Raw genomic sequence first — 26,454 nt, forward strand, 5'->3', positions numbered from 1 at the left:
TCAGTTTTACGAGTTTAGCCATTTTTACTATATTCGTTCTACCTATCCAGGAACATTGAATATCTTTCAATTTTCTGATTTTCTCTTCGATGTCCTATTTCAGGGTGATGTAATTTTCACTGTAGAGGTCTTTCACTTCCTTGGTTAGGTTAGTATTTAATTTTTCTTGATGCTATCGTGAATGATATTATTTTCCTAATTTCTTTCTCAGTGAGTTCATTATTAGTGTATAGAAAAGCTGTTCATTTTTGTGTATCAACTTTGTATCTTACTACATTGCTGAATTTGGTTATTAATTCAAATAGTCTTTTAGTGGAATTATTTGTGTTTTTAAAATAGAGGATCATATTATGTGCAAATAATGATACTTTCATTTCATCCTTTCCTATACATATTCCTTTTATTTCTTTTTCTTCCCTGACTGCTCTGGCTAATGTTTTGAAGACTGTGTTGAACAGGAGTTGTGGTAGTGTTCCTGATTTTAGAGTGAAAGCTTTCAGCATCTTCCCATTTAATATAATGTTGGCTGTTGGTTTGTCATAAATGGCTTTTATCAGATTGGGATAAGGACCTTCTATACCTATTTTCTTTGAGATTTTAGTCATGTATGGATTTTGAATTTTATCAAAGGCTTTTTCTGTATCAATTGATATGATCATATGATTTTTGTCCTTCTGTTTATGTGATGAATTACATTTATTAATTTGCATATGTTGAACTATTCTTACATATCTGAGATCAATCCTACTTGGTCGTGATGTATGTTCTTTTTGATGATTTGTTGCATCTTGTTTGCTAGTATCTTATTGAGGATTTTTATATCCATGTTCAATAAAGAGATTGAGCAATAGTTGTCATTTTTAGTTGCTTCCTTTTCTGGTTTTGGAATCAGAGTAATGCTAGCTTCCAGGAATGACTACACTTGATCTTAACCAAAAGGCTAAGGAACCCAGGAATGACTTTGGGGGTGTTGCTTCCTTTTCAATTTTATTAAAGAGTTTGAGGAGAGTTTGCATTAGATCTTCCCTGAAGTTCTTGTAGAATTTAGGTGTGAATTCACTGAGACCTGGGCTTTTCTTAGTTGGTAGTTTTTAATTATTTTTATTACTTCTTCAATCTCATTAACTGATATTGTATTATTCAGGGTTTTTATGTTTTCTTGTTTCAGCTTTGGTGGTTCATATGTATCTAGGAATCTAGCCATTTCTTTTGAATTCTCCATTTTATTAGACTACAGGTTGTCAAAGTAATTACTAAAAATCTTCTGGATTTTTGGCAGAGTCTGTTGTGATTTCACTTTTTTCATTTCTTTTTTGGGGGGGCAGGTACCGGGGATTGAACTCAGGACCTTGTACTTGCAAGGCAGGTGGCGGCACAACTGAACTAAATCCCCAGACCTCACTTTTTTCATTTCTAATTGCATTGATTTGGATCTTTCCCTTTTTTGGTAAGATTGGCTAAGGGTTTGGCTGTTTTATTTATTCTTTGAAAGAACCAGCTCTTTGATTCATTGATTCTTTCTAATTACTTTTTAGTCTTGATTTCATTAATTTCTGCTCTGATCTTTATAATTTACTTCCTTGTACTAACTTTGGATTTGGGTTGTTCTTGTTTCTGTTTGGCCTTGAGGTGCATCATTAGGCTATTTATTTGTGCTCTTTCTGTTTTTCTGATATGGTCATTTGGGGATAAATTTCACCCTTAAGACTGCAAAAATAAAATGCACTATGGGACTTATATGTAGAAGTAAAATTAAATACAGTTGTACAAATTTTAGTATAATTAAATTAAAAATCTAATAGAAGAGGTAAGCATAATAATTAACATATTTGATTAATCCAAAGTAATACAGGAAAGGTATAGTGAAGGGACAAGGAACATATAGGGCAAACAGAAAAATAAAATAAAGCTAATAACAAGATGGTATACTTGAAGCCAACTACAACAGTAATCACATTAAATGTAAATAAACTAAATGCTCCAATTAAACAATTCTTTTTAGGCTGGGCTCAAGAGATACACTTTAAACAAAAATACACAGTTTATTTAAAAGTATTTTTAAAATATACCATGCAAACCCTAATCCCCAAAACAAAAAACAATTGTGTGACTGTATTGCTAATAGGTAATTTTTTTTTTTTTTTTTGGTACCGGGGATCAAACTCAGGACCTTGGGCTTGTGAGGCAGGCAGCAGAACCAAGCTAAATTCCTGGTCTGCTAATAGGTAATTTTGACTTTAGGATGTCTCACTAGAGTTGAAGAAGGACATGTTATAGTGATAAAACTTTCAAGTCAATGAAAAAAGTGATAAGCCATTTGTACCCATAACAAGTTAAAAATACATAAAACCAAAGTGCTAACACTAAATGGGGAAATAGATAAATGCACAGTTGTTGTCAATTATTTTAATATAACTATCTTGACATCTCCTTTAAAAAACTCAGATCAAAATGTCAGTATGGATATAAAAGATTTAAACAACATGCCTAAACATCTTGATCTAATTTATATATATGGAGCACTGCTCGCTACATCAGAATACATGTTCTTTTCAAGAAAACGTGGAATTTAAGCCAGATGTAGTGTCATATGCCTGTGATCCCAGCATTCACAGGGCTGAGGCAGGGGGATTGTCACAAGTTCAAGAGCAGCCTGGGCTACAGAGTGTGTTTGAGGTCAGCCTGAACTACATAGCAAGACCCTGTCTCAAAAAAAAAAAAAAAAAAAAAAAAAAGAATACATAGAACTTATCAAAATAGAACATGTGTTGGACTATAAAGGAAGTTTAACATATTTTTAGAAGTTAAAATCATACAGAGTATGTTTACAGGCCACAATGGAATCATACTTGAAACAAAAGGGAAATAAAATGACTTTTAAGTAGACTATAGTCAAAGGTGAAATCACAATGGAAATTGGAAAACGTTTCATTAACAAGTCCCCAACTTAGCAACATTTGAGTGTGAACTTCCACAGCTATCAACAGACCTTGAATTACGAATATGAGTAGATGTGAACAAGTCCTGGAAGTACCTCACGTATCTGCCAGACATTGTTACCGTTGTGCTGCTGTGTGCTTACTGTACAGTGCAATAATGTACAGTAGTACAGCCAGGGACTTACTGTATTTTTGTGTTTGATCTTTTTATGCTTTACATTATATATTTGTGTCAAAGGTGTATAAGACTCTTTTTCAGACTTTGTCAGACTTATGAATGAAATTGACTTAGGTATGTTCTCCCAGAACAGAACTCATTCATAAGGTGGGGACTTACTGTAGCCACAGCTTGTGTGATGCAATCAAAACAGTTTATAGAGGGAAAAATTATAGTGTTAAATGCATAATATTATGAGAGGTTAAAAACTCAGGATCTAAGCTGGCCATGGTGGCACTCGCCTATAATCCCAGCACTCAGGAGGCCAAGGCAAGAGAATTGCTGCTGCAAATGCGAGGCCAGTCTAGGCTACACGGTGAGTTCAAGGCCAACCTGAACTACATAGTGAGATCCTGTCTCAAATCAGGAAACTATGAATCTAAACTCAAGAGTGAGAAAAAGAGCAAATTAAACCTAAGATAGCAAAAGCAATAATATAAGTGATGTGAACAGAAATCGACATGAGAGAAAACAGACATAAATAAGCCAGAGAAAATTCAATAAAAGTAAATTTGGCTATTTGAAAAGAATAAAATTGATAAATTCCTAATAGGACTGATTAAGAAAAAAGAGCAGGTACAGAAATTACTAATAGCAAGAATGTAAAAGAAGAGCCCTACGCAGTCTATAAACAGCAAAAAAATGAAAAGATGACCCACAGAATGTGAGAAAATATTTCTAAGTCATATGTCTGTTGATGAAATCGAATCTGTAATTGAAAACTTTCCCATAAAGAAAACTTTAGATTAAGTTGTTTCACAGGTGATTTATTCCAGACATCTAAGGAAGAAATACTATAAGGAATAATTTCCAGAAAAGAGAGAACAAAGCACTTTACAACTTCTTTTATGCCCAGCATAATCCTTGTTATAGTTTAGATCTTAAATGCCCCCCAAATGTCTCATATGTTTGGAGGGTGATTGGATCACGGGGGCCCTATAGCAGGCTTGCTATTAGGAAGTGGGGCCTGGTTGAGGTGGCATTGGGGGCGTTGACCCCTCGTTGGGGACATGACCCGGAAGGGTATATTGTTGTCCCTAGCTCCTTCTTTCTCTCTCTCTGCTTCCTGGCTGCCATGAATGGAGCAACTTTTCCCTCACCAAGCCCCTCTGCCATGCTGTTTCTTCCTTGGAGCCTGCCAACCATGGAATGAAACCATGAACCCAAATAAATCTCTGTTCCTTTCAGTTACATTTGTTGGGCATTGTGCTCCAGCTATGGGAAAGTGACGATGACAATCCTGATACCACAATTTGACAAAAACATCATAAGAAAATGACAGACCAATATCCCTCATAAACATAAATACAAAAATCCTAAACAACTTAGTAGAAAATGCAATCTACTTTTCTATTTAAAAAAGATATTAATCATGACCAAATAAAGTCTCTTCCAAAAACATGTGGGATCAATGTTTAAAAATCTGTGAAATTAACCACATTAACAAATATTATGAAGAGCACATGATTATCCCAATGCAGAAAAAGCATTTGACACAATTCAGTATCCTTTCAAGAAAAATCTCAAGGCCTGCCTGCCACCATGGTGCCTTGTAAAAAGGAGCCTGCCCACCCACTGCAGGTGCCAAATTGCTAATACCTACCTGGCACTGTAACTTGGTTCCCATTAGCACAGGGCTGCAGAGGTGACTACCAAATGACCAACCTGATGAGGCCAACACCCTGGAGAAGGGGTAAGCCTGGAAGAGTGGGCTGCTTCAGGGAGAAATAACAGATGGGCTAGCAGCACTAGCCCCAAGAGAATCCCACAGCTGGTGTAAACTAAAAAACAGCATGGGGTTTTACCCTGAGAGTGACTTCTTCACAGCAGGATAGAGTTCAAGAAATCCAGTGCAGCACCTATCATATTGTCAGGCACCATTCTGAGAAGGGGTTGATTGTGTGGGATTAAGCCACAGAACGTCAGCTGGAAACTGGATAAAGAAGATGTGGATTTTTTTAAAAAATGGAGTACTACTCAGGCATAAAGAATGAGAAACTAGAGACATTTATAGCTAAATGGATACATACTGAGGCCATACTCTTAAGTGAAATAAATAGGACACACATGCGTAAATACCTAATAGTTTCTCTAGTGTGAGAAACTGAAAGTGTAAATAAGGATGAAAATGATTACAATGAATAATTGATAATTTGAAATATGAAGAAAGGGTCCAAATGGGTAGGGGAAGTAAGAGGGGAAGGGGAAAGGAAAGAAGGGAAAGGAAAAATTATGAGAAAAGAAAAAAATGGAAACAAAGTCTATGTAAATAGGGAAGGGTGGAGGGAGTAAAAGGCACACAGGTAGTGGGGAAATAATAAGAATCAAGATACATCATGTACAGGTACAAGCACCCAATGATAAATGTAAGCATATTGTGTACCTAAAATGTACCAATAAAAGAATTTAAGGGAAAAAAAAGAAGCAAAAACAAACATGAGAAGACAAGGCAACAAAGCATCTCCAAAAACTGCGAATGATCCCCAAAGCCAATCCAGAAGGCAATGAGGGAGAAGAAATCAGGCCACACAGCAGAAATATCTGAAAGGATAACAGTGGAGGTAACAAAACAGATCAATAAGGTGCTTGATGAATTCAAAGATGTAAGTGGCCTGGGGATTTAGCTCAATGGTTTCACCGCCTACCTCACAAGCGTGAAGTCCCGAGTTTGATTTCTGGTACCAAAAAAAAAAGCCCAAAGAAGGTGTAAGTGAACAGATAATGATCCAAATGAAGTGAATAGTGAGTTTACAGAAGACACTAGTTAAAAAAAAAAAACCTATCAGAATTACAGAAAGAGATGTAAAACATGAATGCCCAGCATAGGAAATAACTAGAGTTCTCAAAAAAGTTCCAAACAGAAACTGAGGAGATTAAAAATGCTATTGAAAGCATGGGCAGCAGAAGTAACCAGTGTGAGGACAGAGTGTCAGATCCAGAAGACACAGGTGTGGCTGGTGATCGATTTATGAGAGATACCTTAGAAACAAAAAGAGAAAAGGAAAAAACAGATCCAATGGCTACTTGATGGTGCAAAGAGGACTAATCTAAGATTAATTGGAATTAGTAAAAATGTCAGAAGACAGTAATAAGGGGGTAAAAACCTGCCTACAGGGCTAGGGATTTAGCTCAGTGGCAGCACACCTGCCTTGCAAGTGCAAGATCCTGAGTTCCATCCCCTGTACCAAAAAATAAAAATAAAAAACAAAACAAACCAGCCTACAGAAGTAATAGCAGAAAACTTGCCAAACATGGAAAAAGAAATTAACATACAGATAAGTGAGAAATATAGAACCCCAATTAGCGGTGTTCAGAAAAGAACCACTCCACAACACATCATAGTCAAAATACCAGAAATCCAACACAAGAACAGAATCTTAAAAGCTGTTAGAAAAAAAGCAACAAATCACTTACAAAGGAAAACCCATCAGAATTACAGCAGACTTCTCAACACAAACCTTAAAAACAAGGAGAGGTTGGAGTGAAGTGTTTCAAGCCCTAAAATAAAACAACTTCCAGAATGATACATCCTGCAAAACTATTTTCCAAAATTGATGGAGAAATGAGATATCTCCATGATAAAGAGCACTTAAAGAAATTCATGACCACCAAACTAACACTACAAAAAATTCTCAAGGATACCCTAGAAAGAGACAATGAAGCTAACAATGCCAACAGGCCCAATAGAATAAATACACCAGGTAGGGCAACCAATGAAGTAGAAGGGAAAGAAAGGAATTCAGCAGCAGGAAAATAATATAATAATAGGACTAAGTCAATATTCATCAGTTATAACTATCAATGTGAATGATCTTGATTCACCAATCAAAAGAAGCAAGTTAGGGCCAGGGATTTAGCTAAGTGGTTCTGCTGTCTGCCTCATAAGTGCAAGGTCCTGAGTTTGATCCCCGGTACCAAAAAAATATTCTAAATTTAGAAAATGTGTTTTTTTTCTAAAATGGAGTACTACTCAGCCATAAAAAATGAGAAATTAGAGACATTTATAGCTAAGTGGATGCACATTGAGGCAATACTCTTAAGTAAAATAAATAGGACACACGTGTAAATACCGAATAGTTTCTCTAGTGTGAGAAACTGAAAGTGTAAATAAGGACTAAAAGGTATAATAGATAATGTGAAATAGGAAGAAAAGGGCCAAAGGGGAAGTGAGAGGAGTAGAGGAAAGAAAGAAGGGCATGGAATTAATATGAGAAAATGAAAAAATGGAAACCAAATCTTTGTAAATAGGGAGGGATGGAGGGGTTGAAGGGAGGTCAGGGAAATGGGGAAAAAATAAGAACCAAGAGAGATTATGTAAAGGTGCAAATTTCCAATGATGAATGTCATTATATTGTATACCAAAAATGTACCAATAGAATTAATTAAAATGGGAAAAAAAGAAGCAAGTTAGCAGAATGAATGAAGAAACAAAACCTAATGGTATCTGTATGCAATAAATAAATTTAACACTAAAAGAAATTCATAGACTGAAAATCAAGGATGGAACACGATATTCCTTGCAATGGGAACTCAAAAACAATCAGGAGTAGCTATCCTATTTTCAAATGGACTTCAAGCCAAAACTGATTAGAAAAGGCAAAAAAAGGGCACTACATATTGGTTAAGGGAATTATTCAACAGGAAGAGATAACAATTGTAAACATATATGCAGCAAACACTAGGATGCTCAACTTCCTAAAACAAACAATGAGCCAGACGTGATGGCACGTGCCTGGAATCCCAGCACTTGGGAGGCTGAGGCAGGAGGATTGTCACAAGTTCAAGGCCACTTTGGGCTACATAGTGAATTCCAGGCCAGCCTAAGCTACATAGCAAGAACTTGTCTCAAACACACACACACACACACACACACACACGCACATACACAATTGGACAGAAAAGATCAGATAAACATCCCAGAGATGCAAGGATGGCTCAACATACACAAATCAAAAAGTGTAATCTATCACATAGATAGAAGCCAGGACAAAAATGACATATTATCTCAATAGATGTAAAAAAAGCCTTTGAAAAAATCCAACATCCATTCATGATTTTTAAAAAACCCTGAAGAGGGCCAGGGATTTAGCTCAGGGATTTTGCTACCTGCTGTGCAAGTGCAAGGACCCGAGTTCAATCCCCAGTACCAAAATAAATAAATAAATAAATACCAAAAATGCCCTGAAGAAAATAGGTATAGAAGGACCTTGTCTCTAGGACAAAAACCATATGATTATCTCCATAGATGCAGAAAAAGCATTTGACAAAATCCAACATGCATTTATGATAAAAACCCTACAAAAAATTGGAATAGATGGTCTCTACCTCAAACTGATAGAAGCCATCTATGAAAAATCAACAGCCAATATCATACTAAATGGTCAAAAATTGAAATCCTTCACATTCAAATCAGGAACAAGACAAGGATGTCCACTAGCACCACTCTTGTTCAATATAGTTCTGGAAACATTAGCCATGGCAATTAGACAAGAGAAAGAAATAAAAGGAATAAAGATAGGTAATGAAGAAGTCAAATTGTCATTATTTGCAGATGACATGATACTCTATATAGAAGACCCCAAGAACTCCACCAAAAGTCTTCTAGACTTAATAACCAAATTCAGTCAAGTAGCTGGTTACAAGGTCAACACACAAAAATCAATAGCTTTCCTCTACACCAATGACAGACTCACTGAGAGAGAAACAGGGCAAATAATTCCTTTCACAATAGCATCCAAAAAACTGAAATACCCAGGAATCATCCTAACGAAAGAAATCAAAGACCTCTTCTCTGAAAACTATGGCACTCTGAAAAGAGAGATTGAAGATGATATCAGAAAATGGACAGACATCCCCTGCTCCTGGGTAGGAAGGATTAATATAGTGAAAATGGCCATACTTCCAAAACTGCTATATAGATTTAATGCAATTCCAATTGAGATCCCAGCAGCATACTTCATAGACCTTGAGAAAACAATCCAAAAATTCATTTGGAGCAAGAAGAGACCCAGAATAGCCAAAGCAATTCTAGGTAACAGAGACATGGCAGGAGGTATCACAATCCCCAACCTGCAACTATACTACAAAGATACTGTGATTAAAACAACATGGTACTGGCAAAGAAACAGACTTGAGGACCAGTGGAACAGATTAGAAGATGCAGAAACAACGCCAGACACACTCGGCCATCTCATCTTCGACAAAGGAGCCACACACCCTCACTGGAGGAAAGATAGCCTCTTTAATAAATGGTGCTGGAAAAATTGGGCTTCAACTTGCCAAAGATTAAAACTAGACCTGTATCTCTCACCATGCACTAAACTAAAATCAAAATGGATTAAAGATCTAAATATTAAAATAGAAACTCTGAACCAGTTGGAACAGAGGTTAGGTAGAACCCTTGAAGACATCGGTGTAGGAAAAGATTTTTATGAACAAAACCTCAGTTGCCCATGAACTAGCACAAACAATCAACAAGTGGAATCTCTTCTTATTAAAAAGCTTCTGCAGAGCAAGAGAAACCACCAGCAGTGTGAAGAGACAATCCACAATGTGGGAAAAAATCTTCACCTGCTCTTCCTCAGACAAAGGTCTACTATCTGGAATATATAAAGAACTTCAAAAGATCAGACCTCCCAAATTTAAAGGCCCAATCCAAAAATGGGCATCTGAAATGAACAGACATTTCTCAGACAAAGAAGTAGAAATAGCAAATAAATACATGAAAAAATGTTCAACATCACTGGTCATTCGAGAGATGCAAATGAAAACAATGCTGAGATTCCACTTCACTCCAGAAAGAATGGCTGCTATCATGAAATCAACCAATAACAGATGCTGGCGGGGCTGTGGGGGAAGAGGAACCCTGCTCCACTGCTGGTGGGAGTGTAGACTGGTGCAAGCACTGTGGAAATCAGTATGGAGATACCTCAAAGAACTATGACTGGAAGTCCCATTTGACCCCGCTATTCCACTGCTGGGGATCTTCCCCAAAGAATTAAAAGAATCATCCCACAGTGGTATATGTACACCCATGTTCATAGCAGCACAGTTTGTAATAGCTAAAACTTGGAAACAGCACAAATGCCTATCAACTGAAGACTGGATCAAGAAAATGTGGTTTTTTTATAAAATGGAGTACTACTCAGCCATAAAAAATGAGAAATTAGAGACATTTATAGCTAAGTGGATGCACATTGAGGCAATACTCTTAAGTGAAATAAATAGGACACACATGTGTAAATACCGAATAGTTTCTCTGGTGTGAGAAACTGAAAGTGTAAATAAGGACTAAATGTATAATAGGTCATGTGAAATAGGAAGAAAAGGGGCAAAGGGGAAGGAAGTGGGAGGGCTAGGGGAAAAGATAGGAGGGAATGGGATTAATATGAGAAAATGGAAAAACAGGAACAAAATCTTTGTAAATAGGGAGGACTGGAGGGGTTGAAGTGAGGGCTGGGCAAGGGTGAAAAATAAGAACCAAGAGAGACTATGTAAAGGTGCAAATTTCCAATGATGAATGTCATTATATTGTATACCTAAAATGTATCAATGATTAGAATGAATAATCGATCATGCAAAATAGGAAGAAAAGGTCTAAAGGGGTAGGGGTAGTGGGAGGGGCAGGGGAAAGGAAAGAAGGGAAAGGAAAAATGCTGAGAAATGGAAAAAATGGAAATAAAGTCTTTGTAAATAGGGAAGGGTGGAGGGGGTGAAGGGAGGGCTAGGAATGGGGAAAAAATAAGACCCAAGATGCATTATGTAAAGGTACAATTCCCAATGAGAAATGTAATTGTGTTGTATACCTACAATGTACCAAGAAAAGAATTTAATACAAAAAAAAATAAGAAGGACCTTGTCTCAGTCTAATAAAAGCCATTTATGACAAACCTACTGCCAACATTATATTAAATGGGGAAAAAAATGAAAGCTTTCCCTCCATAATTAAGAGCACGACAAGGATGTCCACTATCACCACTCCTGTTCAAAATAGTTCTTGAAACATTAGCCAGAGAAATCAGGAAAGAGAAAATAACAAGGATACATATAGGAAAGGAAAAAGTCAAATTATGATTATTTGAAGATTATATGATCCTCAGTAGAAGATCAAAAAAATTCCACCAAAAGACTCCTAGAATAGCCAAATTCAGTAATATAGTAGGATACAAAATCAATGCCCAAAAATCATTAGAATGCCTGGGAACCAATAGTAAACGTCCCAAGAAAAAAACTAGGAAAATAATGTCATTCAAAACAGCATTGAGAAGGCCAGAGATTTAGCTCAGTGGTGCCACTGCCTCCCTTGCAAGGGCAAGGTCCTGCATTCGATCCCAGGTACAAAAAAAAAAGGTAGAAAATATTAAAAAATTAAAAGCTTACTCCATGTTCCCTGGATAAGCAAAAACAATATAATCAGAATGACTATATTTGCAAAACTGATATAGATTCAATGCAATCCCAATCAAAATAAAAGTAGTATTCCTCACAGATCTAGAGAAAGCAATCCTACAATTCATATGGAGTAAGAAGAGACCCAGGATAGCAAAAGCAACCCTGAGTAACAAGAGCAAAGCAGGAGACATCACAATCCCAGATATAAAGTTATATTACAAACATATAGTGATAAAAACAGCATGGTATTGACACAAAAAATAAGACATGTGGACCAGTGAAACAGAATAGAGGGAGCAGAATTCTGCTTTTTGACAATCCTGGCAATTCTGCCATTTGATCTTTAATAAAAGGCCGATAACACACTAGAGGAAAGATGGCCTCTTTGCTAAATGGTGCTGGAAAAATTGGATGTCCATTTGTAGAAGATTGAGGCTAGACATATATTTCACCATGTACTAAACTAAAATCAAAATGGATCAAAGATCTAAATGTTAATACAATCTTCTGGCAGATAAAATAGGTAAAACTCTTGATGACAAATGGGTTCATATCAAATTGAAAAGCTTCTGGATAGGAAAGGAAACAACTAACAGAATGAAGAGACAACCTATGGAATGAGAAAAAAAATTTTTCCAGGTATTCCTAGGACAGAGGACTAACATCTAGAATATATAAAGAACTAAAAAAACTAGCCCCCCCTAAACAAAAGATCCAATCAAAAAATGGGCAACCAAAATAAGCAGACACTTCTCAGAAGTACAAATGGCCTGTAAATACATAAAAACACTCAATATCTTTGCATTTAGAGGAATTAAACAACACTGAGATAAAATTAAAACAACACTGAGATACCGAGATACCATCTTACTCCAGAAAGAATGGCTATCATCATGAAATCAGTAACAAGTCCTGGCGAGGCATTCTGTATTGTTGGTGGGAATGCAAACTAGTATAACCACTATGGAAATCAGTATGGAGATTGTTCAGAAAGGTAAAACTAGAAATTCCATTTGGCCAAGCTATTCCCTTTCTAGGTATCTTCCCAAAAAAGTTAAAGACATCATATTACGGCGATACATACATACTCATGTTTATAGCTTCATAACCTTGGAAACGGCCTATATGAATATCAACAGATAAATGAATGAAGAAAATGTGATATTTATACACAATAAAATACCACTCTGTTATAAAGACAAATTTGAGACATTCATCCATAAATAGATGGATGTTGAGACCATAATATTAAGTGAAATCAGACACACAAGCTTAAATATTGCATTGTTTCTCTTATATGAGAACTCCCTAAAATATAAATAAAAAGCAAAATGAAATATAGATAATGTAAGGTAGGGAGATCTTTTTCAAATGGATTAAGGGGGGAAAAGATGGAAGAAGAGGAGGTAAATGGATGAAAAAATGGAAATAGAGCTTTTACAAATAAAAAGGTGAACAAGATTTGGAAGGAGCTGGGAAAGATAGGAAGGGTAGGGGACAAAATATTGATATATTATGTTCATGTACCCACTCACCATGATAAATTTATTTAGTATGTATTGCAAATATGTACTAATAAAAAATTTTAAAAGAATGACCTTTTCAGAAAAAAAAGAAAAATTCTGAAAACTAGAAGTAGATGCAGGTTATTTAATTCACCAGATATATTCTTATCTGTCTCATGTACCCCACTCCAAAGGTCATATTCTACAGCCACACTGAAAAGCAACATTAGGGCCAGGGATTTAGCTCAGTGGTTCGGCTGCCTGCCTCGCAAGTGCAAGGACCCAAGTTCGATCCCCGGTACCAAAAAAAAAAAGAAATGAAAAGCAACATTGTGTTTGTCTGAACAGTTCCTAGGGAATGATGGAGTAGGTTTGGAAGGCACCTGGGTTCTTGTACTAACTTTCTGACACTGTGACGAAACACCTAACATCCATAATTTAAAGGATTTCAGAGGTTTCAATGCATGGTTGGCTGGCCCAAAGGTAAAAACATCATAGTAGAAGATTGTGGCATGATCAACTCATTGCATCAGGTAAGCTGAGAGCAGGGGAAGAGCCAAAGAGGAAGGGACCAGGGACTATTCCCTACCCAGACACACTCAGAAGCATGCTTTATGAATCTCTTAGGTGTCTCAAGCCAATGAAGCTGACAATCAAGATTAACCATCATAAAATCAAGATTATCCATCACAGCTCTCAAATATCCAAGTAATGGAGCTGCTTTACTTCCTAAGACCATTTATGTTAGCACCGTTACATTAGAACTACTACATTAGAGACAACATTTTGTTCTTTTAGCCACTGATTGTTGTCTTTTTATTAAAATAGCTTAACTGTATCCCTCCTAATGTAATGTAAAAGAGAAAAATTCATTTAAAAATATGGTAGAACATTTGATAACCATGATGACCATACATAAAAAATGTTATAGATCAGAGAGCTTACAGAGTATTTTATATTTATTGGTGCAAATATTTATGAAGAGGGTTGAATTGTTCCAGAGATGTGAGGCCAGCATGCTTATCAATTTTAATTCTGGAATTTGCTAGAATAAAAACCACTGTTTTATTTTGGTACATATGACATCACCAATTTTTCTTTTTGAGTCTCACTATATGGTTTAGGCTGGGCTTGAACTCATTATGTAGTCCAGGTTGGCCTTAAACTCACAGTGATCCTCCTGCCTCAGCCTTTCAAGTGCTAGGATGACAGGTGTGTGCAACCAGACTCTGCTAATCACCAAATTTTAGGGGCCTTAAAAAAACACTTGAAGCTATCTCTTTTGATAGATAGGTATAATCCATTTATATTTATTATAATTACTGATATATTGGAACTTATTTTTGTTGTATTTCTTTTTCTTTCCTGTTTCTCTCTCTTTTGCTGCCTTTTATTGGACTTAAAAGTCCTATCCCACACCTCACTCCCATTTGTTTAGGAAACTCTAAATTGCATTCCTGTTCTTTTAGTGATATAGTTAGCTTGAAGTTTTTAATATACCTTATACCTTTCCTAGCAAAATGTAAAATTACTCTGCTGTTCTAAAAATGCCTGCTTTTATCCCCTGTCTAATCCCACATAAGTCACCCATTACATACACTCCCAAGTTCTGTTCAAGCTAATCTTAGTGTCTCTGTCAGAGTTGAAACCATGGGTATTTAACCTTCTGGTGGCTGGGTTGCACTGAGTGAAGAGAAATTATCTTTCTGGGTTACATATAAAATACATAATATAGTTAATGTACATGAGTAACAAAACACTTGTTAATATATATTTTTATTATAACATTTAAAAATGAGGGCAACATAAACTGTGTGTGGCAGGTGCAGAAGATGGAGTTAGCACTGTACTGTCCCCTCCCCTACACAGCATTCCTTTGTTGCTTACCAGTCAATCTGTGCTCTGGCACCTCACAATCCAGCCATCAAAAACATTGCTAGAAATCACTGTTAACAGGATCTCGTGGGGCCATATTACTAGTGGTTCAGGGCTGCATGTAGCCCACAGGCCATGGGTTGGACACAACTGGTATTATCACTTTTTCAACACTTAAAAAGCATTTTTATAATCAATAGTTACTACGGACAAAATTCCTGAGAATCTCTTTCCTGAGCCTAAATTAGGTCTCGGTAATTGCCTGAAACAGAGTAGGTGCTCAGTAACTGAAAACCACCCCCTCCCTAGCCCTGTAAGTGAAAAGTTGTTTGACTCCTTAGAGCTAGATCTGAGTTTGCAGCACCCATGGACTCTTCTGAGTTGGGGCCATCCCACGGGCAGTTGTCAAAGGCTAACCTTTCTTTTTTTTTTTTTTTTTTTTTTTGCACTAACCTTTCTTCATGTTAATTTTCTGAATACTGTACTTGACAGTGTGGCAAACTCAACAGTGTAGGATTAAATGTTCTTATTTCTGAGCTGTGAAGTGTTGAAACTGACCAGGAAGTGAGAGCAGAATGTCTATCCTTTGGGAGAAGAATCAGCCAGTCCGTGTTGCTATGGCTTTTGACTGCTGGTTGGAATGCAGCTGTTAAGGCAGCTGTTCAACTGTTTGCCTAACTTGAAAGCACACTGCCAAAAGGCAAATATTTTTCATAACAACATTTGACTTTTGCTAAGAACATTAACAGTGCATTTTATTTAGCTCCAGCAGTGTGCCAAACATGGCAGATTTATTACTCAGCAGGCACTCAATCTAGACAGGACTGAATGCTCATTTCCATTTTTAATATTTATAAAAAGAGTAAATGGGCTCCCAGAGGAAGTCTCTGCACAAAATATCCCTACAGGCTAAATTATTTGTTGAAATAGTGGCAGACTAACTTGAGAAAATTAAATATTTCTGAAAGGAAAGGTGAAAATCTAGAAATATCAAAGGGAAAAAGGTTTAAATATTGTAAATCTCTCCAAGAGTGATGTTACTCCTACTTGTCCAGGACAGGCGCAGGCAGCAGAAATACATCATCTACTGAATCCCTTGCAGTTCAAGGGTTCCAGGACTTTTGGGTTATGCTGTTAATCTATAATTGTTAATTAAAATATTGACGCTTAGTACTTAACAATATGTTGAATTTGACAGGCTGTGAGCCACACAGAATTGAGTTAGAAATTAACAACTATTTTTATTTAATAGTGAAATCAGTGTATCAGTTGTAGACAGTCCAAATGAAGAAAACATATTGTAATGAATAAGTATAATTTTCTTCCAAACCGGTGTGCATAGGTCATATTTATGTTAAATAGCTCTCCATCCTTGATATATTTTCTCATGCACCATAAGTTCACGGCTTAAACAAAGCTCATTGAGAAATATTTGCTATACAGAAGTTTGTTCCAGTTGAAGTGACAGAAGTCAGCAATAACAACCATTCATAGCATTTAGTGTGGAATCTCCACAGTCTTTGTGAAGACATGGAGGTGGGTCAGGGGCATGCATTCTCACTTAATAAACTCATACAGTGAAAGCTGGAGCAGACATTTTTGAAGGTGAACTGGGCTGAACAAAGACATGGCCAATGGAGATCCTAACCTACTTTTTCTGTAACGTTTATTAAACGGAAATTAAATCATAAATGACGAAGTCTAACCTGTTCCTTCAAATTATAAAGGTATACATTCCTATAAAGTTGATATGATTTCTTGGAGTAAAATAAAGCCCCATGTATTGTGTAAGGGTCACGGAGGGAGTCAGCCACAAGCTTTGTGCTCTTCTTTTTCAGAGATTCAGAAAGACAGCCATGGATGAAATTTATAAGATCACATCTACGGAAAGGACCCAGCTGTTGGAGAAAGAACTGGCTGTGCAACTGAGTGAGCTGAAGTCTGAGATAGAAGAATGCGGGATCCTAAAGGGAGCAGCTCATAGAGTGTACAGGTTAATAGTGACAAGGAAAAAGTGTGGCCTTCAGGGGCTTTACCTCCCTTTCTCACTCCATAATCTCCATTAGCACCCCTCTTCTTACCTGGACAATTATCTCAAGTCAATTAAATGGTATACCACAGCAGTTTCCACCAGGCCTGACTCGGCTTAGTTTCCAAGATCTGGTGCTTTCAGGGTAGTATCCCATAGGCCAGTTGCCTTTTCCAACCTGGCTGTTGCCCCATGGGTTTATATTCTAGAACCATCAAGGCAGATTGAGGCAATGTCTTGCCAGAAAGAAGAGTGAATCTTGTGGGAATATGCTACTAAGCGTTCACAAATGCTATCATCTTAAAGTTCCCAAAGCTTTTATACAGATCATGATTGACAAAAAGAGATTTCATTTCATGAATTTGACCTTGATTTTGATGAGACATTTAAAAGTTGAAATAATGCTGTTTTTCTTTGTACTGGGGATTGAATTCAGGTCCTTGCGCTTTGGCAGCGGGGAGCAAAACCACTGAGCTAAATCCCCAGCCCTAATGCTGGTTTTTGATCATGATTTCTGCAAGATAATGTTCTATTAGGAGCTTTTGTTATTTTTTATTTTTTTTAGGTAAAGGCTGCCGAGGGTAGACATCAAGCTCCTTTAGAGAAGCAGGGTAGCCAGATCAGCCCTTAAATGAGGAGTCTCACGGGCCTAGGACCTTCCTATCCCTTTATTTCTATTACTGCTCAATATACCAAAAAGAACATGGGAACATTTTAGGTTGAGTGAGCACAGTGTGAGTGGTGAGGCATGTGGAGAGATCAGAAGAGGCAGTAAGCAGATAGATTAGTACTTGAGTCCAGAGATCATTGTGAAGAACCAGCGCTTAGTGGTTTATTAAATCTTTAAAGACTCAGAATCTGAAGCAGATTAAGGATTTTGTGATGAGATGGAAAGATTATGGAACCATGTAAATTCTTTCAACTTTGATTTCTTTTTTTTGAAAAACTAGGTAAAAAAAATATGTACCTATCCTATCTCATAAGATAAAGCATGTTTAAACATTTTGAAAACTGGAAAATACCATGCAAAGTTCACATGTTGCTATTACTATTTTTTTTAGACTTTCAAAGATTTTTATTTCATGGATTTCAGTAGGACAAGTCAGGGGGTGTGTGGTAATTGCTCTTAATATATATCTGAGGAAATAAATGCAGACTATTTAATGGCATTTCTAGATCATGCACTTGGCCACTGATGGAACAGGGAACTGATGCTGGGCATTCTGGTTTTTTTACTTCTATAACAAATCTGCAAATTTGGGAGCAGCAGCTTCTGGCACAGCTGCTTCCAGAAGCAATTTTGTTTGCACATAATTCCATTAGGAATTTCTTCCTATTCCAGTCCCCAAATACACTGGTTTCAATCCTTTCTTCCTTCTGTTATTTTCTTCTTTCTTCTTTGTCACTGGCATTGGCCAATCTCTTATTAAGATCTTATAATTTTATTCTGCTCTATGACTTATTTTTTTATGTGTTGCTTAAATTGCAGCCTAAATGTCAGTGTCAGGCAAGCTACTTCTCACTGTTCACTCTGATAAGAGGCTTTCTAAAGGGCCTTTTAGACACAGTGAGGGCAAATCCTGGATGCCCATATTTCTCTACTACTCCAACCACACAACACCATGCCCATCTGGAAGAATCTACCTTAATTCCAACAAATACTTATTGAGCATCCTCTGTTTTCCAGGTACCTTGCTAGGTTCTGTAGTGCAAGAAAAATGGAAATATCCACTCCTGAAAAATCACTTTGGAATTCTCATTTCCCATTTGATTGAAAAATAATATTTCTCCTTTTTTGCATTCTTATCTTTATTTTACCTCCCATAAGTCCTAGACTTTGCAATGTGTTTCATAAATTCTTGCTGGATAAGTGAATGAATGCATATCAAGTGAACAATTTGATGAACAAATGATGAATCTCTTTTTGTGGGTTGATATCTGTACCATGTTCACCAGCCTCTTCTCGATCATTCACAGTCACTTTTTGCTTAACTGAGGGGAAAAATATGATCTGAGTAAGAAGGGGTTGGGCAGCCAAGCTGGTGGCCCTGCCCAATCTCCCACTATGCCAAATATTAGGAGACAAGAGGCAAGGAAAGCTTTCCTCTGTGTCCTTAACTATCTGTCTCATAGTGGATTCCCTTTCTGGTTGGTTACTATTTCTCCACCTCCACGAGGCTGCAGCCAGTAAGCACAGAGCTTATACTTCTGATTTAGTAATGTTTCTACTCTCAAGACTTTTTGAGAGCTTGCATCTCTATTTTTTTGTCAAAGCCAAAATGTGAGCAGGGAGCTAAGGAAGGTATTATTCCTGACTTCAGATGGGAGAAATGACACAAACTGTTGCTTCGGCTCATGTGTCAGCCTAGTGTTCTTTTTACAGAACCACTGGCTGCCAGGTATACAGACTAAGAGTGTAGTTAAAAACTTATCTGTGGGAAGGGCTGGGGATTTAGCTGAGTGGTTCTGCTGCCTGCCTCGCAAGCGCAAGGACCCAAGTTCGATCCCTGGTACCAAAAAAAACACACAAAAAAACCTATCTGTGGGAATTGACAGGGTGGTAGGAATAATATTAACCTAAGTGTTACTGTGATACACTCCAGAACTACCTGCTCCTTTGCCAGTGTCTGTAAAATCCTAGCCTAAGAAAGTGACATTTTCATCAGAGTTGCTGTCCCCTGGTATTCCCAAGGCTGCCAAGCTATGGTGTATCTTTTTTTGTTTTTTTTTGTTTTTTGAAACAAAGTCTTTCTATGTAATCCAGGCTGACCTTGAACTTGTGGTCCTCCTGCCTCAACCCCTAAATGTTGGGGTTAGAGACGTGCCCCACCACACCTGCCTTCTGGTGTGTTTTAAGCTAAGTGGGCAGAGCTCTGTACTTCCTGGCCCAGGGCCCCATCTCCTTATGGGAACCCACAGCCTGTGCTGCTTGTGTCAGCATCTGGTGAGAGCAACTCCCTCATGAAGGATGGAAAAGGGGTCCACAAGGTGCTTCAGCAGCTACTTCTGCTATACGTGTTCTTCTTTGAGATCAATAATCTTCCTGAAACAGCAAATTTGATTACAATAATTCCTAAAGTATTTCTGGTTTGATATTTAAAGTTCATCTTCACTCCTAGATAATTCAACAAGAATATAAAAATAACAAATTTTGTTTAAATTGCAAGATGCCAGTCATATGTGTCAACTAGGGTGAGAATGAGGTCTGATAAGCACAGTGCCTGTCAGAGATAATGTTACTAGAAGGAATACACATGGTGGGGGAATAAATACAAATATTATGTGTCTCCTCCTATATTCTGAAGTAGGAAGTAGTGAGGTAAATCAAATCCAGAAGGGAAGACTGTGTGGGAGAAAGAGGGGAGAGAAATTGGCCCAGGGAAAGGTTTAGCAACCATCATATATACAAAAGAAAGATCTTGACCAAGACAGAAGAATGTGGCCGTTATATGCCCCCAGTAACCCAGTATAATATGATATACTTATTCAGAAATGAGAAGTTTTGAAGAATTATAGATTAATCAGGGCCAAGCTGTAATCTGGTTTACTGCAGTTTCTATAATTACAGCTTCTATTGCACAAATATTTCTGCAGCTCTATTCAAATACCAAGGGACATCTCTTACTTTAGAAGAGAAAGGGAACTGGCATTGAAGAAAGCCTTACAGGTGAGTAGGAGGATGGGCCATTTCAATACAATAAATTCAATCTTCCTAACTTGGAAACTTAGCAAGAAAAGTTCATTCTTGCAAACAGCTGATGTTATTGGCAATGTGTGTGAAAACAAAACAGCCCAAGGCTCAACTCATTGCTGGATAGAAGTAGACCACTGTTTCCTTGGAGATATCTGATTTTGTGATATTTCAAATTTTACAGTTTCTTGATTTAGAATGTTAAAAAGTAGTTTTTTGGGTTTAGGTGGCAGAGTCCAAGCCCCTTGTTATTCAGGCTGATGTCATGAAGAGGGAGCTAGAGAGCTGCCTAAGAAGAGAATTCACCCCTGAAAATTTACCTTTGCTTCTGTTGCAGGTAAGGGTCCTTTAGTAAATTGAAAAACACATCTGAAATTTAGCAGAAATTAATGAACAAAGCTAGAACTCTAGTATATTCTCTGGCCAGGATAGATTTTTAAAAATACATAAATAATTTATAGAATTTGGTCAGTGTAAATGCTCTTCTTTGTTAGGGACCTATACCATAGTTTAGTCACTGAACAATTAAGCTTTTATTGGATGCTCCCTGTGCTGATATTATGGAACAATATAGTATTAAGACAGTCTTAGATCTCAAAAAACTGTTGGCAAATCTAGGGAAAACATTTCTGGATATCTCTTTTAAGAAAGTAACTCAAAACACCAGGGGAAAAAAGTTTTCCATAAAGATTATTATCACAACATTACAAAGAAAAGCAAAAAAAAATTGAGTTGTCTAAAAATCTACTAATAAAAGAAAGAGTTAAGAAAAACAGTGTGGTACTTGGTAGAATATTTTTCTGCCACTAAACATTTTTCAGCATGAGGAATTATTATATTATGTAATTTTAGTTAATAAAAACAAAGAAGAGGGAATATAAAGATTAAATAACATATAGAAAAGTCACTTGATGGACAAAATCCCAAATGTTAACAATTGCTATGTTGGGATGACAGTATAATTTTATTTATCTACCTATTTATTTATTCATTTATTGTACTGGGGATTGAACCCAGGGCTTCAAAAATGCTAAGCAAACACTTTAGCACTGAGTAATTGGCCCTCAAAATTTTATTTTGAGATAGGGTCTCCCTAAATTCCTCATGCTGACCTTGAAATTTTTTTTTTTTTTTTTTTTCTGTCCTGGGGATCAAACTCAGGACTTTGCACTTGCGAGCCAGTTGTGGCACCACTGAGCTAAATTCCCAGCCCTGGCCTTGAACTTTTGATCCTGCTTCAACCTCTGGAGCAGCTTGGAGTACAGGGCCACACCACCTCTTTGCCACACACCCATATATTGTCTATAATAAGCATGGATAATTTCAGTCTTTAAAATTCTGTGCATGCAAATAAATGCTTTAGCAAATAGTTAACAATTAAATATTAAAGTAATCAAAAAGAAACAAATGACACTGAGATTCAATTTGCAAGTCAAACTGTTGTCATCTTCATTCAGAGTTCTCTTTCCCTATGGTTTTTTTGTTGTTGTTTTTTTGCATTCTTCATTTCCTTGTGAATATCAGTGATTTTCAGTTGAGAGAATGGAAGGGTAGAGATAATAGATGTTATGTTCCCTACCAGACATTTGGAAATCTTTGGAGAAATTTTTTGATTATCAAAGTTTGGACAGGGAGATATGATTTGTTGCTACTGAAATTTAGTACGTAGAGGCCAGGGGTACTGGTAAACATTCTACAGTGTGCAGGGCAGCTTCTCACAAAAGAATTATCCAGTCCCAAATGTTAGTAGTACTGAGGTTTAGAAACTCTCGGCTACATTTTCATATGATATTACTTGCCTTCTGTCCAAAGAACTTCCTTTAGCAATTCTTTACTGCAGGTCTACCATGGACATTCTCACAGTCTGCTGTTTTTCAAAAAGCATTATTCTTTCATTTTTAGAAAGATATTTCTGTTCAATGTAGAATCCTGGGCTGATTTTTCACTTTGTCACTTTAAAGATGTTGCTTTAGGGCAGTAACAGTGAACCTTTTAGAGATCAACTGAACAAACTCCAACACAAAACCCACTTATTATCACAAAGTGCCAACACTGCAATTAAATCTAATACTGAGGTTTTAGTTTAGAAAAAACAACTCATACTTTAACATATTTTGCCTTAAAAGAAAAACACAATACCGCACAAGCCATGAGTTCTCACCACCACTACACCAGGAAGCTGGGGTGTAGCTCAACAGTAGAGCACTTCTCTAGCAGGCATGAGAACCTGGATTTGGTCCCCAGTACCACTACCAACAACAAAAAGGTTCTCAATCTGGCTTGCATAGTTTTCATTTCAGAACATGATACATCTTTTTGTTCTTTGGCTGCATTTAAGATTTTCTCTTAATGTTTTTTATTTATTTTATTATTTTTTTATTATGATATGTCTTCTGTGTTTCTCTTGCTTGGAATTGAATGAACTCCTTTATTGTGGATTTGTTTTCATGTTTTTTTGAAAAATTTTAACTATTATTTCTTCAAATATATTTCCTGTCTGCACCCTTTTTGTGATACTCCCATTATACCTATGTTAAACCACATTATGTTATTCCACAGATCACTAAGATTCTGTTACTTTTTTTACTCTTTTTTTTCTCCTTGGTGCCTCATTTTATATAATACCATCTGCTATGTCTTCAAATTCACCAATTTTTCTTATGCAGTATCTGATATGTTTTTGATATCATTCAGTCAATTTTTATTTCAGATACTATATTTTCATTTCTGGAATTCCACTTGATTCCTTTTTGCATTTTCCATCTCATTTTTTCATATTTTCCTTTCAATCCTCAAGCAAGCTGAAGATATTTATAATAGTTCTCAAAATGTTCTTATTTGCTACTTTTTTTTTGGTACCAGGGATCGAACTGGGACCTTGTGCTTGCAAGTCAAGCACGGGAACCACTGGAACCACTGAGCTAAATCCCCAGCTTATTTGCTAATTTCTTTACCTCTGTCATTTCTAGGTCTTTTTCTCATTACTACTTATTCTTCTGCTCATGGATAATACTTTCCTGGTATTTTACATGTCTAGTAAATTTTAAGTGAATAATGAAAATTGTTGATTTTTCATTTAGAGTGCCAGATATTTTATATTCTTTAGAGTGTTGCACTTTATTCTGGCAGGCTTTTAACTTACTTACACCTCAACTTAATCCTTTCAAGACTTGCTTTTAAGCTTCATTAGACTGGGTTTAGAATAGTCTTTACTCTAGGCATAGTTTGTCCTTATTACTGAAGCCCTGATTTCTCTGCTGACCCAAGAATTCCATGAAGATCCTTCACTCTAGCCAACTGGAATGTGAACATTTCCCAGACTGTGAAAACTCTGGAAACTCTTTATTTTACAATGCCCCACTTAGGTTCTTTGCACAACATCCCGGAGCTTCACCATCTTGCATGCCTAGCTTAGTAGTATTCAGCAACAGACTCAAATGGAATCTATATGCATATCCCTCAGGAGTACCTCTCCAGTACTCCACCCCACAAACCTTAGCTGACTCCACTTCCCAAACTTCAGTTTCTTTTTTTAACTTAGAGAGATAATGTACTCTGCTTAGGATTCCCTTTCCTTCACCATAGCTCATAAATTGCAAAGTGATGGTAGGGCTTACATAATTAGTTTTCCTTCTCCTAAGGACCACGGTCCTGCATTATCAATGTCAAAAAACAGTTGCCTTGTATAGTTTGTCGATTTTTCTACTTGTTCATAATAAAACACTATAATGGAACTAGCCAGTATTATTTTTATTATCAGAAGGAAAATCCTTAAAAAGGTTTTGCTGTTGTTTTTTTTTTTTGTTTCTGGAGTTTGTTTATTTGTTTGGCAGTACTGGTGTCTCCCCAGCCTTTTAACATTTTATTTTGAGACAGGTTCTCACTAAGCCACCTAGGCTTTCCTCAAACTTGTGATCTTCCTGCCTCGGTCTCCCAAATAGCTGAGATTACAGGTGTGAAGCACCATGCCTAGCAACAGAGCTCATTTTTAAGTGTAAATAAAATTTCTGAGTTGAGATTAAAAGCTAAAATTTTTCCTGTAATGTACTTTGTATTTTTGACTCATAATTTCAGTTTTTGATATGAAATGTAAGCTCAACTTTAATTTGTCAGACCTTAATATCACTGCTAAAATTGCTCAGCAACTAATAAATTAGCTTACATCTATCAACTTGGTAACAGATCTTAAAGATTTAGAAATATCTATTTGCTTTATTTAAATTGGAATGGTATTTTGAGTCAAATTTCTTAATTTTATGGTCTTCATGTAGAAAAATGCATTTTTTCCAAAATAGCCAGATATTGATTTACGTATTGTTAGTAATTCAATTTTCTTACTATAATTGTATTCTTCTAAGTGCTTATTTTTGTTGTTGTTAAAAGTATTACACAGAGAGAATTACCCAGCTTGTCCAGAGTAAATATTTACACATGCTTAGGTGGAAGAGGTTTTGCCAGCACAGTACAGCCATGGAGCAACTTTATCCTCTTTATAAGGTAGGAAGACCATGAACAGGACCAGTGGGCTTTTTTTTTTTTTTGTACCAGGGATCAAACTCAGGACCTTGTGCTTCCAAGGCAAGTATGATTCCACTGAGCTAAATTCCTGGCCCTGTGGGCTATTTTTTACAATGAAACAAAATGGTCAATAAGCTTCTGGATTTTTTAAAAAGTCATAGCTAAAGATAGGGAAGGAACTAATGAGTGTACCTTCTTTCCTGTTCTGCCAGTGGCAGAAGATAACGAATGGTTCCTATATTTAAGAGTGAGATTTGAAGGAAGTTTTATATGATAGCACATACATTTTTTTATAGACTTGGTCATCTTTGGTATATGTAGAAAGCTCAGAAGCTAACTCCAGTTACTCCACATCCTCATGCACTATTTGGAATCTTTCCCTCTCAAAGTCCTAAGAGTATGACATTGCCTTTGTCAATCAAATTCAGAATGTGGAAGAACTTTGGGGTTGCATTACCCTATGCTTGGAAGCAAAAGATACAGAGAATAAGCTCACAAAGAGCCAGGTTTGTCTTTGTATCTCCTATAAACAGAAACAAGTTGCCTACATCATGCAAGAATTCAGTGATGCTGTTCAGAGAGCTGAAAGATTGTCTGTTGCTCGAGAAAACTTCCTTATGGGGAAAAAAAATCCTCCTAACCTAGTGACCCAAGAAGATCTGACTATTTACACAAAGTGGTTAGTGTGTCACTTGCACTCCCTCAGGACTATTCACCACTACCTTCAGGTATGTGACAGTCATGTGATGACGTGGTGCCCTCCCAGGAATGGTCAGTGGGTTGTTATCTCACAATTGTCACCTAGTTTTGGATCGTCACTGTTTGTGTCCTCTACCTGCCTTACAAATGACAGGAGTCACTGGATTTTTTTTTTTTTTTGAAACCTTGCCCAACTGAAGTTACTCCCTTAATTTAGCTTTCTCATAGATGTTTGTGATGCACTATTTCATATGTAAGTTCTTGTCTTCACCATCTTTTTCAAGATTTATGCTCTCCAATTTAGATACACTTTTTTATTCAGTAATATTTAAGGAGGGTCTAGTGTGCTCCAGTGCTTTTCCATGTACTAAAGAGGGGGTCTTTGTGGAAAAGTGACTGGATTGCAGCCCAGGTAGAAGATGGGCAAGTAATTTGTCAACTGAAAGATAGTGGGATAAGAAAGAGTAGACTAAGCATAATTATAGGGAAAAGATTGTCACAGAGGAGAGGGCCAAACTCAGGCTAGTGGCATCACAAAGAAATCACATAGTCACATTTCCATTTTAGAAAGATGGGGCAGGTTACTGAGG

The 26,454-nt window shown here is 36.7% G+C and overlaps 1 protein-coding gene across 2 annotated transcripts in view; it reads left to right on the top strand.

The window, feature by feature from the left end:
* Positions 1–26,454, top strand: part of Ccdc162 (uncharacterized) — a 213,248-nt gene that overhangs the window by 26,611 nt on the left and 160,183 nt on the right. The window contains exons 2-6 of one of the 2 annotated variants that reach the window (XM_087208651.1): positions 16,766–16,920; positions 20,551–20,623; positions 20,874–20,984; positions 25,031–25,144; positions 25,672–25,893. In XM_087208651.1, the coding sequence (XP_087064777.1) occupies positions 16,784–16,920; positions 20,551–20,623; positions 20,874–20,984; positions 25,031–25,144; positions 25,672–25,893 (657 nt within the window). In that variant the 5' untranslated portion in view covers positions 16,766–16,783. The remainder of the gene's footprint in view (positions 1–16,765; positions 16,921–20,550; positions 20,624–20,873; positions 20,985–25,030; positions 25,145–25,671; positions 25,894–26,454) is intronic. The other variant, XM_021251515.2, reaches the window with a different exon arrangement.

Source organism: Heterocephalus glaber, unplaced genomic scaffold, assembly GCF_053883595.1.
Source record: "Heterocephalus glaber isolate CG9 unplaced genomic scaffold, H.glaber_assembly_v1.0 deba00000942, whole genome shotgun sequence".
Classification (NCBI taxonomy): Eukaryota; Metazoa; Chordata; class Mammalia; order Rodentia; family Bathyergidae; genus Heterocephalus; species Heterocephalus glaber.